Below are 17,328 nucleotides of genomic sequence, written 5' to 3' on the forward strand. Positions count from 1 at the left end.
TTGGATCTATGAAATGATGAGAATAGGAAGGAAAAATAATTGTGTGATGCTTTCCCAGCCAGTGGGCCCCGCCCTTCACTATGCCAGCTGCAGCTCTCCCAAGCTCTAAACGCCAAGTCCAGGTTGGTGGAAGGCAGGAGCAGCATCTGGACACAAAACCAAATGCAAGGATGCCTATCCTCCCTTCTTTTATTCCTTCTGTCATTTGCAGATGGGAATCTTACTATGTAGCCCAGGCTAGCCTTATCTTCTCCCACACCTGGTTGATTGTAAAATCAGGAATCAAGGCAGATTGGATGAGAAGAGCTCTCTTACCTGGCGGACCCAAAAGGGCATTTGGTGGGTGTGGGGTGAGCGATGGTGCAAGTTGAGGACCACAACGCTAAGGATAACTGAGAAGGTGACAAGGATCATGGTAAACATGAGATACTTGATGATGATGGGGACCGCCAGGGAGGTCTCAGGCACTTTGTCGGCCAGCAGCAGCAAGAACACAGTGAGGGTCAGCAGGGCAAAGATGGAGAGCCCCATCTTCTCTCCTGGGAGACAGAAGGCAGAAGAAATGGTCTTTTAAAAAACTATATATTTTATTTATTTATTTAAAGATGTTTATTTATTATATATGAGTACACTGTAGCTGTCTTCAGACACACCAGAAGAGGGAATCAGATCCAATTACATATGGTTGTGAGCCACCATGTGGTTTTTGGGATTTGAACTCAGGACCTCTGGGAGAGTAGTCAGTGCTCTTAACCACTGAGCAATCTTTCCAGCCCCTATATATTTTATTGAGACAAGGACTCTCTGTGTACCCCCTGGTTGTCCTGGTATATGCTGTGTAGTCTAGACTGGCCTCAAACCCAGAAATCCCCCTGCCTCTTCCTCCCAAATACTGGGATTAAAGGTGTGCACTGACACCACCAGGATTAGCGTTTACCAGAAGGAAACCTCTATGGCATAATCAAATCATGTCTCTAACCTAAGGGCAGGCTTTTGGAAAAGTCATTTGTATGCAAATCTCTCTGATATTTGTTCCTCCAGCCCAGAGCTCCTCTGAACTTTAGGCTTACATTCAAAGCCTATTCATTTTTCCCACTGAATAGCTAACAGACATCACAAACTTGACACGTGTACAACTAAATTCCCTCCCTATTGAAGCTGTTCTCCTAGCTGGGCCTGGCACAATTCTGTATCCCAACTTCTGGGCTACAGAATAAATTCAAGGTAAACTTGGACTGCTTAGGTAAACAGGGCTGGATGAGGCTGGGAATTCAAATGAGCTGGTACAATGCTAGCCCTGCTTGCTGCTTAAGACCCTGGATTCAGGGTTGGGGATTTAGTTCAGTGGTAGAGCGCTTGCCTAGCAAGCACAAGGCCCTGGGTTCAGTCCCCAGCTCCGAAAAAAAGAAAAAAAAAAAAAAAAAGACCCTGGATTCAATTCTCAGTACCCAAATGTTTATTTTGAAAGGAGGTTGAATATAGGTACCATTACATTATTATCTTACTACCATATAAAGCAAATTAGGCCTAGCATGTCATCACACCAATCCAAGCACTTTGGTGATAGAGGCAGGAGGATCAGGAGTTCAATGCTAGCTAGCTTCAACTACATGTTGAGGTCAAGGCTAGCCTGGACTACATTAAACTCTGAAAATGAGATAAACACATATACATACATACATACACACACACACACACACACACACACACACACACACACACACACACTGGCTGGCCTGGATCTCACTATATAGACCAGACTAGCCTTGAACTATTTACCCAAAGAGGTTCCTCTGTGTTTGGTTTTGAGGTGTTTTAGTTTCTGTTCTGTTCTGCTCGGGCTTCTCTTGGGCTCAGGGCTCTAGTGCAGGATTAAAGCTGGTGCCACCATGCTTGTCGTAGTCTTTGAGACAGGGCTTCATCGTCTTCAGGCTGGCCTGGAACTAACTTACTATATGTATTCCAGCCTGGCCTCAAGTTTAAGGTGATCCCCCTGCCTCAGTCTCCCAAGTACTGGGTTACTGGTGTGTGCCCTCACACCCACCTCTATCATTTCAAACCTCCCTATTTTGGGAATGTAGGTAACATCATCTCACTGGAGGGCCACTGTGCTTGCTGTCTCTCCTACCTAGCCCGTTTTTCCACCAGAAACCTGAGGCTGTTCTCTACCCCCCCCCCTCCCTGAGCTGGGGACCGAACCCAGGGCCTTGCGCTTTCTAGGCAAGCGCTCTACCACTGAGCTAAATCCCCAACCCCTGTTCTCTACCCTCTTAAAGCCCAATACCCATTTTTCCTTGAGGCATTTGCTAACAGCAAATTTTACTCACTTTAAATTTTTTACTCTATTTATTCTGTGTATACATTTGTGCACACACATGCATATGCACACACATGTACCTATATGGGAGAGCAAGAGCCACGCCCAGAGGACAGTTTTCAAGAGTCATTTCTCTTTCACCATGTGGGGATCGAACTCAGGTCATCGGGCTTAGCAGCAAGCCCCTTTCCTGGCTGAGCCATCTTGCCAACCCATTTTGGTTTTTGAATGGTCTCAGGTAGTAGCCCGTCTCTTACTGGAACATACTATTATAGTCCAGGCTAGTCTCAAATCCACTGAGCTTTGCCTCCCTCTGCCTCCTGAGTACTAGGATTAAAGATGTGTGCCAACATCCCCAGCTTTACCTGCCTAATATTTACTTATTTATTCACTCACTCACTCACTCACTCACTCACTCATTTCTTTTTATTCTTTGGGGCTAGGGACCAAACCCAGGGATGGTGTTTTGAATTTGCAGCCGCTAAGGCTAAGGATGGAGTTCGATTGGTATGGTTGCTTCCCTAGCGTGCAGGGAGCCCTGGTACAATCCCCAGCACCCCACAATCTGCTGTGGTAGTGCATGCCTCTGATGCCAGTACTCCTGAGAGAGGGGCAGGAGGATCAGAAGTTAAAGGTTACCTTAGCTACGGCGTGAGTTGGGGTCACCTGGGATGCATCAGACCCTGTATCAAAAGAAAAACCACAGAGTCCCAGGCCCTGTTTTGTTTTAATCACATTTTAACTCATTTTGGGGGTTTGTGTGTGTGGGCACAAGTGCCATGCGTGGTAAACACAACTTGCAAGAGTCCATCCCTCCTCATGTCATGTAGGTCCCGGGGGTCAGACTGAGGCTGTCAGACTTGGCAGCAAGTGGTGTAAGCAGCTGAGCCGTCTCTCTAGCTCTATTTGATTTTTGAGACCAGATGTCACATACTCAGGCTGGCCTAGAGTTCACTGTGCTCAGAGGGTGACCTTGACTTTCTGATCCTCCTGTCCTCCCTCCCGCCCCTGGCTAGGCTTTCAGGGTTTGTTACTTTGTCTGGTTTACTCTGTGATAAGAGTCAAAGGCTTCACTCACGAGAGGCAAATGCTACAGCTCCATCCCCAGCCCCCTTTTTGAGACAGGATCTCTCTTTGTTCCCTACGTAGCCTGGTAGCCTCAAACTCCCCGTTCTCCTATCCCCAAATGCTAGTATAACAGGAATCCACCCCTATTCTCATCTTTCTAAACCCCTTCTCGTTTTACTTTCCTCTTCAAAACTCATTCCGAAGCTGGGTGTGGTAGCACACACCTTTAATCCCAGCACTCAGGATGCAGAGGCAGGTAGTTAAGGGCTATCCTGGTCTACAGAGGGAGTTCCAGACAGCCAGGACTACACAGAAAAACCCTGTCTTGGAGAAAAATAAAAATAAAACAACAAACAAAAACTTGCTCTTTTCTAACATACGATGGTAGACATCAATTTATTGACTGACTTCCCCACCAGAAGAAAGTCAGGGACTTTATTTGCTTGTTTGTTGTTTGTTCATAGTTGGGTTCTAGAGAATGAACTCAGGGCTTCATTCATGCGTACAAAGTAAACACTGGGCCAACCACACTACATCCCTGCCACCCTTGCACCCCCCATTGCTGGGGACGGAATCCAGGGCTTCATGCGCAGTAGACTAGCTCTATAGACCTCCTCTAGAGCTCTACCATGGAGCCACATTCTCTCTCTCTCTTTTTTTTTTTTTTGGAGCTGGGGACCGAACCCAGGGCCTTGTGCTTGCTAGGCAAGCACTCTACCACTGAGCTAAATCCCCAACCCCATGGAGCCACATTCTCAATCCGGTTTTTATTGTTTTTATTCCCTGATACATTTTCAGTGCCCAGAATATCACAGGGTTCCCACAGACATAGTTGCATGAAGGAATAGACCAATCTCTGTGGCTTTTTCAAGAACAATATAGCAATTTGAAGAATCTAAAAATAAAACAGTATACAAAAGTGGGTGACTCTGTGTCATACAAGAGACCTTATGAACTTTATGAAAGCTACAGAAAGAAATAAGCTATACAGCTCATTCCATTTTGGCCCTGTAATACTAGGTTCCAAGATGGCCTGTTCTAGAAGGAAGTGATTGAATTTGTAAGTAGGTTCTTTTTTCTTTTTAACATTGTGTGTGTGTGTGTGTGTGTGTGTGTGTGTGTGTGTGTATACACAAAAGCCTACCATAGAACACCTAGAGCAGTCCAAGAACAACTTGAGGGTTCCATATTAGACTCAGGCCCTCGAGTTTGGTCGCAAGCATCTTGCCTACTGAGCTATCTTAACTGGACTTGGAAATATGTTCTTGACTAGCATCTCTCTTCCTTTCTGGATAGAGGCCTGGATGCTAGAGTCAAGGAAAACACAGGGGTCTGTTTATTTATTTTCATATTCGCTTGCTTTGTTTTTTGGAAATTTTTTGAGACAGAGTCTTGCTTATGAAATTACAGGGGCTGGGGAGATGGCTCAGTGGTTAAGAGCACTGACTGCGATTCCAGAGCTCCTGAGTTCAATTCCCAGCAACCACTTATATATAATAAATAAATAAATCGTTAAAAAAAAAAAAAAAAGACAAACCTCCAGGTAAGCCCATACTCATTGGCCTCAAACTCTTGGCAATTCTCCTGCGTCAACCTCTCAAATGCTAAGGTACTGACCCGGATGTGATACCAGGAAAAATGACTTTAACTCCTTCAGCCTCTTAACCCTTCTCTATAAATGGAAATGACATTTTGGCACTTACCTGAAAGGTTATTGTAAAGATTAGAATTTACACATATAATTCAATTGTATTACCATCCAGCAATTGTTCAAAAGTAACAAACAAACAAACACATTTACAAAGATCCAACCAGATACCAGGTATAGTTTTATTAACCTGGTCAATCTTCAAAATCATTCCACACAATAGACAGTGACTGTCCCATTTCCAGATCAGGACACCTGATCATTATGAAACCTGCCCAGGGTTTGTTACCCTGTTGCTACTTTGTACTTCCTTATAGAGAAAAGTCAACTGCCATTTCCTAGGGAGACAGCCAAATCAGACGCCAGTTGGTGTCTGGAAGGTAGGAGGAAGGTGGTTTGCTAGGAATGGGAAACAAAAATTTGGCTTAGCCTGGAATTTGGTTTGTCATAGATGTGGGAGCTCCATGAATGGGAGGCTGGGACTCTAACGGGAGGAGTGAGGAAAAGCCAGAAGCAAAGGGATGGCAGAGCCTGCAGTTGGGTCAGATTGTGCATGGGGAGAACCTGGGACTGCCCATATCCAATCCATGACTGTTCGACTTGGCGAAAAACCTAGCCTGGGGGCTGGAGAGATTGCTCAGTAGTTAAGAACAGTTATGCTTGTCTAGATGAACTTCAGTGTGTTCATTTCACACACCTGGGAAAAGGAGACGTCAATAGGAATGACCTCATCAGACTACCCAGTGGGCGAGTAGGGGACAGTTTCTTAATTGCTGATTGATATAGAAGAGCCCAGTCCACTATGGGACAGTGTCATTCCTCCACAAGTGGCTCAGGACTGTATAAAGAAAGTAGCTGAACAGGCCAGAAGAAGCAAGCCAGTCAGCAATGTTCCTTCATGGTCTGTTTTTTAGTTCTTACTTTGAGCTCCAGCCCTGGCTTATCTCGATGGTGAACTGTATCCTGTTAGCCAACAAAACCCTTTCCTCCCATAAGTTGGTTTTGGCGAGTCTTTTATTGCAGTGACAAAAAAGAAAACTAGGCTAGAGCTGAGGACTGGAGTTCAGAACCCAGTATTACCTGCCTCAGGAGACTCGGGAATGCCTGGAACTCCAGCACCTGTGTGTGTGTGTGTGTGTGTGTGTGTGTGTGTGTGTGTGTGTGTGTGTGTGTTCAAGGCTGGCCTGGAACTCACTATGTAGACCAGGCTGGCCTGGATCTCAGAGACCTACCTGCCTCTGCCTTCAAGTGCTAGGATTAAAGGCATGGGCCATCACCACCCAGCACATAGACAAATTTTAGAAAACAAAAGCTAACCTGGACCAAAAGGTGAGAAGAAAGAAGCTGGGCTAAGGACACAGAGGGCCTGGAGCCCTTGCCCTTTACCTGCATCTGGTGGAAGGTAGAAAACAAAGATGGCCAGGAGGGTGATGAGGATGCACGGGGCAATGACATTGACCAGGTAGAAGAGAGGCTTCCTCCGAATAATGAGATAGAAGATAACTTCCTCACGATGTCCTTCCTTCCCTCCTCTTCGATCCCCTGGAAGGTGGATTAACCTAGAGGGTTTGTGGATAATCTCCCATTGACCATTCTCTGGAGGAGGGAGGGAGACAGGGTAAGTAAGCTCAGGCATGGTAGCTGCCCTAGTCAGTGTCTGATATGGCACGCCTCTGGGCAGCCCACCTCTAATGAAGAAGTCTCAGCTTCCGTGTTCTCCCCTTCTACTCTAGGCTCCCAGGACTGAACTCAGTCAAATTTACATTTCAAGAGCTTCCACCACTTCCCTGTGTGTCTTGTGTTTTTTGTTTTTCTGTTTTAAGAATCTCAGCCAGGGGGCTGGAGAGATGGCTCAGTGGTTAAGAGCACTGACTGCTCTTCCAGAGGTCCTGAGTTCAAATCCCAGCAACCACATGGTGGCTCACAACCATCTGTAATGGGATCTGATGCTCTCTTCTGGGGTGTGTCTAAAGACAGCTACAGTGTACTCATAAATAATAAATAAATACATTTAAAAAAAAAAAAAAAAAAAGCTCAGCCGGGCTGGAAAGATGGCTCAATGGTCGAGAGCACTGACTTCCAGAGGTCCTGAGTTCAATTCTCAGCACCCACATGGTAGCTCACAACCATCTGTAATGGGATCCGATGCCCTCTTCTGGTGTGTCTGAAGACAGCGACAGGGTACTCACCCCTCCACATTAAAGGTCTGCCTTACCACACTTGGTTTCCTTTTCCACATTTGCAGTATTGATCATTATCCCCAGGCTGCTGAACCCACCAGCTTCCCTGAGCATCAATACAGAACCTGTCTATCAGCCTTGGATGTGAGAACCGTGCTCACTCACCGATGAAGGTCCCTTCATGGATGTAGATTTCCTGCCTCTCCTGTCCATCAGGATCTGGGCCTGTCTTCAGGCTGACCTCAGAGCTGTCATAGCTGTAGGAACTAAACACCATGGTGCAATTCTGCCAGTCAAAGGGGAAGTAGGTGACCTGGATGGAGGGGAAGACACTGGATCTGCCAAAGAACTGGCAAGGAAGGACTAGGGAAGTTTGGGAGGTCATTGGATTCAGGTTACAAAGGAGAAGGGATCATCAGAGAAATGGCAGCAGACATTGTGACAAATGGCAGCGGAAAACCAAAGCAAGTATACAGGGTAGTGTAAGGTCAGGGCAGACAAACAAGAGGTTGAGTCAGGAGGAATTATGACCCAGGGCCCAGGACTGGGCATGGCTGGGGAATGAGGAAGTCTGAGAACAGGCAAAGCTTAGAAACCTGGATGCTGCAGCTGCTGCGATACAGGCCAGGGGGTTGCCAGCGCACAGAGCCCTCAAAGGACACCACGACATTAATGTCCAGGGCAACGTCAAAGTTTCCATCATTGCTAAAGGGAAAAGATCTTTTAATATGGGATCTGTATCTGTCCTCCAGAGACCCTGCCCCCTCCCCGACGGTTCAACCCCTCCCTCCACCATGGCTTACCCTAATCCCCTCAATGCCCCAACCCTGCCCAGGCTTTAGAAAGACCCTACTTGTTCAGCAGCACCACGTCCGGGAGCCAAACAGATTCAGCAGTGACACGGAGAGACTCGATGCCATCGTGTTCTGCGGGGTCCCAGCTTAACCTGTAGTCGGTCCACTCCTAGGGAAGCAGAGGCTAAAGCGCTGTTCAGGCTAGAGAGGCTTGGGTTGTCGGAGAGAGTGCCAGGAAGAGGCCCAAAGAGGAGTAGCTCTGGGGTTGGGGATTTAGCTCAGTGGTAGAGCGTTTGCCTAGCAAGCGCAAGGCCCTGGGTTTGGTCCTCAACTGGGGGCGCGGGGGGGGGGGGGGGGAGTGGCTCAGGGCTTACCGGTGGGTCAAGGTCTGACTTCACTCCCTGGGATTCACAGTAACTAGTTTCCTCCCCCCATCCCCCGACCCCGACCCTCCACGGAACTCTCTTCAGTCTCAAACAGAAGAGTGGGCCTAAAGAGATCCCTCATCATTTAAGGGCACAGGCTGCTTTTCCAGAGGACCCAAAATAGATTCCCAGTATCCAACATAGAAGACCCAACCATCTATAACTCGAGTTCCAGGAGATCAGAGGCCCTCGCCTGGCTTCCGCAGGCACCAGTTATGCATGTGGTTTACAGACATGTATAAGCAAAATACCCATTCACATAAAATAAAAATAAGATAATTTAAGAAATAACTGAAAAGATTGCACAATTCATTCTACAGTGATGTTCAACCTGCAGTTCAGGGCCTTTTAAGGGATGGGAATTCAAATTAGTGATCCCCAAACTTGTGTCTTTTTTTTTTTTTTTTTTTGGTTCTTTTTTTTCGGAGCTGGGGACCGAACCCAGGGCCTTGCACTTCCTAGGTAAGCGCTCTACCGCTGAGCTAAATCCCCAGCCCCCAAATTTGTGTCTTAAATAATTGTTGATTGAGCTTCTGTTTCAGTCATTATATGTGTACATTATGAAATTAGTATTTTAAAAGATCTTGCTGGGCTGAGCATTTCAGGAGATTCATATAAAGAGGATGGGATGCCCTTCCCTAACCCACGGGGTCTCCATACCAGGTCTAAGTACACCTTTGTGCTCATTTCTTCATCCTTCTCGTTCTAGAATGGAAAATTTAAAGGGCAGAAGTGAAATGAAGTGGGTAGAAACAAGGGCTCCTTTCTCTAAACTGCACCTTCTTGGGTGCAAACTCCCATCTCGTATCAACCTGGAAACACCAGACCCTGATGCCTGCTTTCCTTTTATCTCCTGGTTAAATCACGGGCCCCGCCCAACGTCTGATCAAATACAGCTCAGAATCTCCTCTCAGGGTTGTTTATTGACTGTTTGGGCACCAAGCTCTGCTGGACTTTGCTAGAACATTACCGGGCCCCGCCTCGAGGTCCTCCCCATAGCAGGTCCTTCTGCCCCGGCTCTGCCTCAAAACCCGCCCACAAGGTGTTAGGGGAACTGTATTCTGTGCCCATCATAGAAGCCACGCCCACGAACTAGTTCATTGGTCTGATTTTTACCCAATCACCGCTAAGGGCCTGTTAGTCTCTTAGCATAACCTGCACTCGGACTGTCTTCGGAGCCTTGTCTAAAGCCACGCCCCCAGTCGGACTTGCCGGACGACCTCCACCCGCGGTACCTCTCTCACCAGGCTGATGAGTTGCGCCAGGGTGAGGCCGATGCTGACCCCGACGCGGTCTCCCACCTCCTGCGCCGGCCTTACTGAGCTATCATAATCCGAGAAAAGTTTCTTAAGCAGTTGGCCTTCGGCTTCCGACCCGCGGGCTCCTAATGAAGGAAAGCACTAAGTGACGCTCCGAGGGCTGGCCGTGACCACTGCTGTTCACTGCCTCTTCGGCGTCCAGACTGACTTACCTGGGGCGAGGGGCGTCCCGAGTATCCCCAGAATCAGAAGCAGCGCCCCTAAGGCCATGGCCCTGCCGATTTCGCTCAGTGGGTTTGTCCGAAGAGCGGCCGAGGCCGCCAGGCCAGGGGAAGTGACGAGGCGCCCAGGAATGTGCACCTGTTGTCGGGGGACCAGCTGCCAGCCCACCCGCCCCACCCTCCGGACTTGGTCGCGCCCGGAGCAATTGCAGTCGCCCTCCACTCACAAATATCAGATAACACTGGTTGTATAAATCATCTTTAATTACAGAAAGCATGAAGTGGAGACCCAGTCCCCTGAGAGCAGAGCCAGGAGATGGGCGGAGCCTGAGCGGGGTTTGTATGAGGCAGGAGGGCATCTCTTGCAACAAGCCAGAAGTAAAAGGGCCTGAGGAAAAGTGACCTGTCTTTGAGCACTAGCCCCTCCCTTAGGACCTCCATAGACGTTTCCACCTGCATCCGCTAGACTCGGAATCTACCCCCTATTTTACTAGAGGTTCCCCATGGGCTTTCCCCGTTTTCAAGTCCTTTTTGGGTACTTAAAACCCACCTGAGGTTATAAACTGTAAGGTAAAGTAAATTCTATTTAGTTAGAAGCTCCGGGATACATATGAGGTCTGGGAACCCAAGAGGCTCCTAGGCCTGACCTGTAGAGTTATTGCTGAGTTGGGAGTCTCTTTGCTGTGAGGGGGAGTCAAGGATGTGTCCCTAGTTGTCCTTTTTAATTCTAGAGTTCTTATCATTATAGACCTCAGCTTTTTGTTGTTTGAGACAGGGTCTCACATAGCCTAGGCTGACCCCGAAACTCACTATGTAGCCCAGGCTAGCCTTTATTCCCCCACCCCTCCCTTTACCTCATAGATGCACCACACCATATCAGAAAGAAAGACCTCAGCTTTAAAAGGGATCTGGAAGGAACTCCTGCTGAGGTAGCTAAGTGAACACAGGTTCAACCATACCATGGCATTTTCTCCCTCTCAGCTTCCCTATAGGAGTCAGGTATATTCTTCCACAATTCCTGTATCTTTCCCCAGACTCTTGTTTCCCTGGCAGAACCCCAGTTGGAATGCTGAAACTAGAAACCATGTAAAAAGTAAGGTTAGTATTCTGGAGTGATGATTTTTAGAAAATTATCTAGGAAAAGCAAGAAATGGTTCTTGATCCATTCAGTGTTAATTAGTAATATCTCTCTCTCTCTCTCTCTCTCTCTCTCTCTCTCTCTCTCTCTCTCTGTGTGTGTGTGTGTGTGTGTGTGTGTTGGCTTTTGAAACAGGGTTTTGTTATTAGCCCAGGATAGCCTCTAACTCAAAACCATTCTGATTCAGCCTCCCAGGTGCTGAATTACAGGCACGTGCCACCAAGCACAGCTCAGAACAAATTAGTTCTTAATTAATCATAGCTGAGTTCTATCCATAGCTCATGCTTAAATCCTCACTGGAGAAAGTGGAAGGGTGGTTTAGAACGTATTCTAGTACAGTAACATGGCTATACAGACCCTCATTCTATCCTGGGAAAAAGGGTTGAGAGTCATGGTCTATGCCCTAGAGCTGAGATTCAGGAGGAAGTATGGCTCCACAAAGGTCTAGAGTACCATGCTCTGGAATGGGTGTCTCTGGGATAAGAGGTTTAACCTGTGGTGACCTGAGACTCCTTCCAATTCAGACTAAGGCCAATAGCTACATTAGGAGGCTCAAATTCAGCCTCTTTAAAAAAAACAAAAACAAAAAAACCAAAAAACTAGGGGTGGGAGGTGTCCATCTAGGTCAAGGATAGAAGTGTCAAGGATCCTGGCTTCTAACACAGAGCATAGGAATGGCCCTGCCTGGCTGGAGTGACCAGCTGTATCAGAACCTGTCCAGACCAACACAGAGGGTAGAGGACAGAGGAGATGAAGTCTGGGTGCCAGTGGACCGACCTAGAAAGCTATGGCTTTGCAGCAATGAAAAGAAGGACATGGCTTCAGAGACTGGCTCAGCCAGGGCAAAGAGAATTCCCTTGCCTTGTCAGTGTTGGAACCCCGGTGCCTTTTAGGAAAAAATGGGGTTCTCTTAAGGGGCAGGAGTTAGTGTGGGAAAAAAAGAGAGCTGACCAGCCAGGATCATTTCCAGCGCCTCCGTCTTGGAGCCTCTCCTGGGCCCCAGGATCTAAGAGCTCAGCAATTCTGGAGGTCCCAGAGAGCTCCTAAGCTCCCACAGGGTACAGCACCTGGTGAGACCTGGCTGCTCAGGGCATGTGTGTGGCAACAGGGGCAAGAGCAGCAAGGCCTGGAGCAGGGCTGGAAGACGGGGTGTGGCGGTGGCCGGCTCACTGGAAGTGCAGAGAGCCTCCAGTCCAGGGACTACATCTCAATGGGCAGGGGGACTGGAAGGGGAAGTCTCAGGGACACTGTGGAGAGAAGGCTCCCGGTACATGGCCACTGTGAAGGGGAGAGAGAGAGCAGCAAGGAAGGAGAATTAGGCACACAGAGAGCCAGGAAGAATCCTAGCTCTGAGAGGCCTCCCTTCTCTTACACTCACCCTTGGAGAACCCCAACCCCCGCCAAAGGCTAAAGCCTTCCCGCTTGGCCCGCCATAACAACATGCCGTTGAACATTTATGGGCATCTATGTCACTAAGTATTCATGTCAAGGTCAATACCTCCCACATGACCCACCTTTTCTTGAGCCCATACCCACCCTCCAGGAGCTTGGGCACAAAGTGGGCAGCTGCCTTGGTCTTCTTGACTCGGTTTCCCTTCATGACCCGGCCTTCCTTGTCCAGGCCTAGGTACCAGGCCCGGCCAGAACGACGCTGGCGGTAGAGAGCAGAGGCATACAGGACATAGTAATTCTCAAAGACGCACTCCTTAAAGCGACACTCTGCTGTGAAATGCGGCTGAGAAGACAAAGATCCAGAAAGAGGCGTGGAGACACACACGGACACACGGACACACGGACAAACACACAGAGAGAGAGAGAGAGAGAGAGAGAGAGAGAGAGAGATCACTGGCAGAATGGAGCCCTTGGGAAGAAGCAGCCAGGATATAATCCATACATTGTTTGGAAAGGAGGACGGCAGCTACTGAGTCCACACAGAAACCAGAGCACAAGCACAGGGAGAATAGGAAGAACCTGGTGGATCACCCAGGGGCGGGAACTAGATCTTTAGGGGCACTAGAAATAAGATCGCTTCTCTTCATTCCCAACCTCTTACTTATCTAGAGGAAAGATGAGGCTTAAAGGCTGAGAAATGTCTCCCTAATAGCAGAAAGAATCGAGCATCCAAAGAGCCTGGGGTACTTGAGGGTGAGCATTGCGAGTGGAGATGGGTAAACTCTAGAGGAGGAGTTCTGGACCAGGCCCTCATCAGCCCAGAGTCCTGGGTGTAAGTCCTGTGTGTACAAAGGGTGGTTCTCTGCTGAGGGTGTCCCCCATACTCCAGGCCACTCAGCCTGGTCGTCTTACCGAGCTGTACAATAGCCCCTCAGCATTCATGGCCATGTAGTGACCCAGCTTGGCACTCTGGATGGTGACCACACGAAGCCCCACGGGAATCAGATTGAAGTGGGCTGGGGGAGTAGAAAGCCAGCATCAGTACCCAGGTACCTGGCTTCCATCTGAGTTCCCCCCCCCCGCCCCGCCCCCGACTCCAGCCCCACCGCCTCCCTGGGGGCTCAGGAAGACAAACAGAAGGTGGCAAAGCCTGAGGAGGTGATAGGATTGTCATCTCCTGTCTCCATCTCCCCACTTCCCACCCTGCAGCTGGTGTCCCTTCTCACTGAAGGAGCTGGTGTCCTCTGGGGTGCCCTGGATGCTCCCATCTGGATTCGCCTGGAGGTAGAAACCCTGGCGGCAGAACAGTTTGGTGACGATGCCTTTGAGCTGAGGCTCTGGAGAGAGAGACATTTATCTTTGAAAATGACATCTCTGTTCCCAGAAACATTCCTACACTTGGCGGGATCACAGGAGAGAAGGAAGGGGGAATGAAGAGGGTTCCAGGGCCCCAGCTCCCTTACCCTCCACGCCAGCTTCCTTCCACCTCTCTGTGATTCCTGAGGAAGCTGGGGTGTGGGTCCCTTCCGCTTTCTCTAATCATGAGCGTCAGCTTAATTTATTGAAATTTATTTAAATGGTTTAATTCCTCTCCCTACCAGAGTTGGGGGAGGGGGCAGGGAGGCGGTAGAAGAGAGAGACAAAGGCAACGGACAGTGCCAGAGACGCAGGGCAATGTGTTTGCAAATGTCGGGGTGAGCAGCAAGGTGACCACAGGGAAGGGGCTCCCCCTTAGAAGTAGGGGTGGGACTGGGCTTGACTGACGCTGACTCAGCACCTGCTGCTGCAGCTGCCGCTCGCTTGGCGCGGGCCTTGCTCTGGCACAGCGCCGGCCTGTCTGACACTGACCCATCTGTCTGTCTGTCTGTCAGTCAGTCGGCTGGCTCATGAAGGTCCAGTTTTTCCTGAGACTGAGCCTCTACCCTTCAGCCAGGTAACTGGCCGGGGATAGGGGACATTTAAACCACATCAAGGAAAAGGAAGAGGGGACAGAGATGGAGAAGCAGGCTGCATCACGTGGGGGCTGGGTCCCACTCAGAGGGTGGGCTGCGGACTGTACCACTACCTATTGTTGGTGATGGGGGAGGAGGGCGCAAGGGGCTACCCCTAAGGGAACCGGCAGCGGCCTGGAGCGAGGCCAGAGGGACTCCCTAACTGTCGTACCTGGACGGGAATCACATACCAACCCTTACATCTCTCCCTTCCCTTGGCTTGATCTCTGCCGCTTTCCCTCTTCCCCCTTGTAAGTGGTACGACCCCCCTCCTAAGTCCTGTGCTGGTCTTCAGCCCGAACTGTGTGTGAATTCCTACTGGTAGAGGGTCCCCGGAGGCTGTAGGACCGGATTTCCGAGTCACACAGGAGTAATGGGAGGGGGTGCCCAGCACCCTTCTTGAAGCGCAGGTCACAGAAGGAGGGCGTATGGAGGGGGCTGGCTGACGAGGTAGCTGCAAGGACACCCGGGGGAGAGCTGGAGAGATTGGCTCCTGGCCAGGCGAGCTGGACCAGGAGGAACAGAGCCAAAGCGTGGAGGGGCGGGAGAACCGGAGCGGGGGCGGGGCAGCCAGGGCTGCAGAAACCCTCGGGGTGACCCAAGCGTCCAGAACCCCTCAAGCCCCGCCACTTCGGATGGAAAGAATCGCGAGAACCCGCACGTAGGCGAAGAACCGTGGGGGTGGGGAGTCCTGTGTTGAAGGGGGGCCGACAGGAGCTGAAAAGCTTGGGGCGCGACTTCGCCCCTCAAACCTTCCCCCTGCCCTCGAAAGCAAGGAGATTCGGCATTACAGGCAAAGAGGAAGAAAACTGAAGGATAGTCCCGTACATTTTGTCGTTCTGGCCCACCTCTTCCACTTCTGGGACACCCCCCTCCTCATCGGGTTTCATTCTCCAGGGCCCCTGGGCTCAGGCAGGACTTCAGTCCGGGAGACCCCGCCCTAGCCACACTCACCTGGGCCGCGGTCCTGTCGCGTGGGCCGCCCCCCGCACAGTCGCACCTTGGACAGCAGGATGAGGAGCTGCTTCTGGCAAAGTGACTTGGTACCGCGGGGACACACGCGCCGCTGCGCGGACACCGGCCGGCTGCCCCCGGGCTCGCGGACCTCCCGCTTCTGTCGGATCAGGCTACTGGCCAACGCCGCCATCGCTCCCCGGGAGGAGACACCCCCAAACCAGCAGGCTCCCGGAGCTCCCTGGGCTCCCCAAGAGGAGCCCTCTCACCAGGGCATGCTCAGGACCCAACCCACCGCCCCACCCACAGGATCTGAAGATAAACCCCAGACCCCCGTATTCCCCCCCACACCACCAGCTCCCACCCTTGGGCCCTGACTAGCTCCAGCGGCTCCAGCAGCCTATGCACTCCTCAGCTGACCTCACCCATGAATTTTGTCCCCTAATGAAAGCTTTCCCCTTCCCTCCTTTCTGGCCTCTGTACCAGATAGAGGGTACCTCCTCTATCCCGAAGTCAAGACCCTCCTATTTCTAAGATGTGTTCCCAACACCCTAAGGCTTCTTTCTACCCTATTTAGGGGCCGCTCTTGCCCAGCCTACTCTCATAAAGGGTGTAAGTCCTAAGCTTTGTGGGCATTAGCTCACGCTAGGCTGCTGTCAATGTCAAGAGGAGCCCAGCTCTGTTTTTTCCTTTGCTATACTCTAAATGGAGTGGATCTCCCACTTTCTTCAAATCCCCCCGCCCCCAGCAAATATGACTCAATATCCAGGCTGTCTAGGTTCAGTGAGAAAGGGTTCCCAGACCCTCTGGCTGGAAAATGCTTTTTTTCACTGTCACCCCCATTTCTAGTACCACAGAGTTTCAGCTGCTGAGACCATTTCCTCACCTTGCTACCCTCCACTCCTTTTGAAGTCACCTCCAAATCAGCCCTTTCTAGTGCATACACCAGGTGGTTGTCTGGAGGACCCTCTGTCGCCCCCCCAAAAGGAGCATCAGTCGTTTGTTTGTTTTCTAGATGCCCCTTAAATTTCCCGAGGAACAACTGGCACTGCTTAGATCCCACACCCTCCAATCTAACAAGGCCCCCCAGAGAGGAGTGCACCCACGTTGTCAACACTCCTCAAACGTGAACAGGCCCTTAATAAGTCATAGCGCATCAGAGCTCCCTGCGCCAGGGCTTTCTCGTCTTCCCTGGGACTGCTATAACACCCCTTCCTTTCCCCGACGCCCCTCAACCTGTCCTGTCCTGTTGATCCGGGCGACCGGTGCCGCGAGCTCCGGCTCCAGGCTCCTCCCTCCCTGTCACCCGCAAGCGGAGGTTTCCCCCCAACGTCGGCCTAAGCGTCCCGGACCCCTAGGAAGGAGTGAGGATGTCTCTGCAGAGCGCCTCGGTTCGGCAAAGTCAGAGCACTGGGCCTGGAGGTTGGACCAGGCAGAGCGGCGGAGGCAGCGGCAGCGGCTGTGGGAAGCTGAGGCGGCGGCGGCGACAGAGGCTCCCCCTCCTCTGCGAGCCGGCCCGGGGGCGGGGCAGGGGGCGGAGACGCTGGGAGAAGCTGGGCGGGCGGAACCCTGGGGTTCCTTGGAAGCTGTAAGTGGGGACTGTCACAGAGGCAGGCGGAATAGAGGCAAGGCCTGCAAGTCTCGGGGTTCAGAGGAAACGAGACATAGAGCCTGATATGGCGGGGCTGGGAGCAAGGGTAGATGGAATAGCCGATAGAAAGAAAATGAAAAGGGACTCTACTTCCTGGGATGGAAGTGAGGACAGAAATGGATGAGGAGAGTTGTGGGGAAAGTGGAGAAACGGGTGGCTGTGCCATCCAGTCTGGGCTGTGATCCGGCCTTAATATCTCTCTGCTTTGTTATGAGCCAAATTGATCAGAACCAGGTTTCCAAAAACCAGTTTCTTCCCGCATTTTGTCAGTAAACACATTCTTCCTGTTC

At 50.6% G+C, this 17,328-nt stretch overlaps 2 protein-coding genes across 8 annotated transcripts in view; both read right to left on the bottom strand.

Moving 5' to 3' along the window:
- Chrnb1 (cholinergic receptor nicotinic beta 1 subunit) overlaps positions 1 to 10,061 on the bottom strand; it is a 15,195-nt gene extending 5,134 nt beyond the window's left edge. The window contains exons 1-8 of one of the 5 annotated variants that reach the window (XM_039085172.2): positions 9,904 to 10,061; positions 9,668 to 9,816; positions 9,093 to 9,137; positions 8,067 to 8,176; positions 7,810 to 7,918; positions 7,379 to 7,526; positions 6,420 to 6,629; positions 316 to 539 (exon numbers count right to left, since the gene is read on the bottom strand). In XM_039085172.2, coding sequence (XP_038941100.1) covers positions 316 to 539; positions 6,420 to 6,629; positions 7,379 to 7,526; positions 7,810 to 7,918; positions 8,067 to 8,176; positions 9,093 to 9,137; positions 9,668 to 9,816; positions 9,904 to 9,961 — 1,053 coding nt within the window. In that variant the 5' untranslated portion in view covers positions 9,962 to 10,061. 5 annotated transcript variants of the gene reach the window in all.
- Positions 10,062 to 10,155: 94 nt separating this feature from the next.
- On the bottom strand, positions 10,156 to 15,697 carry Fgf11 (fibroblast growth factor 11). 3 transcript variants are annotated; one of them, XM_017596975.3, is made up of 5 exons: positions 15,388 to 15,697; positions 13,669 to 13,779; positions 13,355 to 13,458; positions 12,565 to 12,785; positions 10,156 to 12,328 (listed from the first exon to the last, which is right to left on the bottom strand). In XM_017596975.3, exons 1-5 carry the CDS (start codon positions 15,578 to 15,580, stop codon positions 12,289 to 12,291), a joined length of 669 nt encoding a protein of 222 aa, XP_017452464.1. In that variant the 5' UTR covers positions 15,581 to 15,697; the 3' UTR covers positions 10,156 to 12,288.
- Between the last annotated feature and the right edge of the window lie 1,631 nt (positions 15,698 to 17,328).

The sequence above is a fragment of the Rattus norvegicus genome, chromosome 10 (genome assembly GCF_036323735.1).
Source record: "Rattus norvegicus strain BN/NHsdMcwi chromosome 10, GRCr8, whole genome shotgun sequence".
In the NCBI taxonomy this organism is placed as follows: Eukaryota; Metazoa; Chordata; class Mammalia; order Rodentia; family Muridae; genus Rattus; species Rattus norvegicus.

What these genes read in the sequence shown, in the direction of transcription:
- Fgf11 (XM_017596975.3), bottom strand. Translation starts at nt 15,580, where the DNA reads ATGGCGGCGTTGGCCAGTAGCCTGATCCGACAGAAGCGGGAGGTCCGC. An exon ending in AGGGGCTATTGTACAGCTCG is followed by an intron (nt 12,786 to 13,354) that starts GTAAGACGACCA and finishes TTGTCTTCTCAG; the next exon opens with CCGCATTTCACAGCAGAGTG. An exon ending in GGGTATGGGCTCAAGAAAAG is followed by an intron (nt 12,329 to 12,564) that starts GTGGGTCATGTG and finishes TCCCCTTCACAG; the next exon opens with TGGCCATGTACCGGGAGCCT.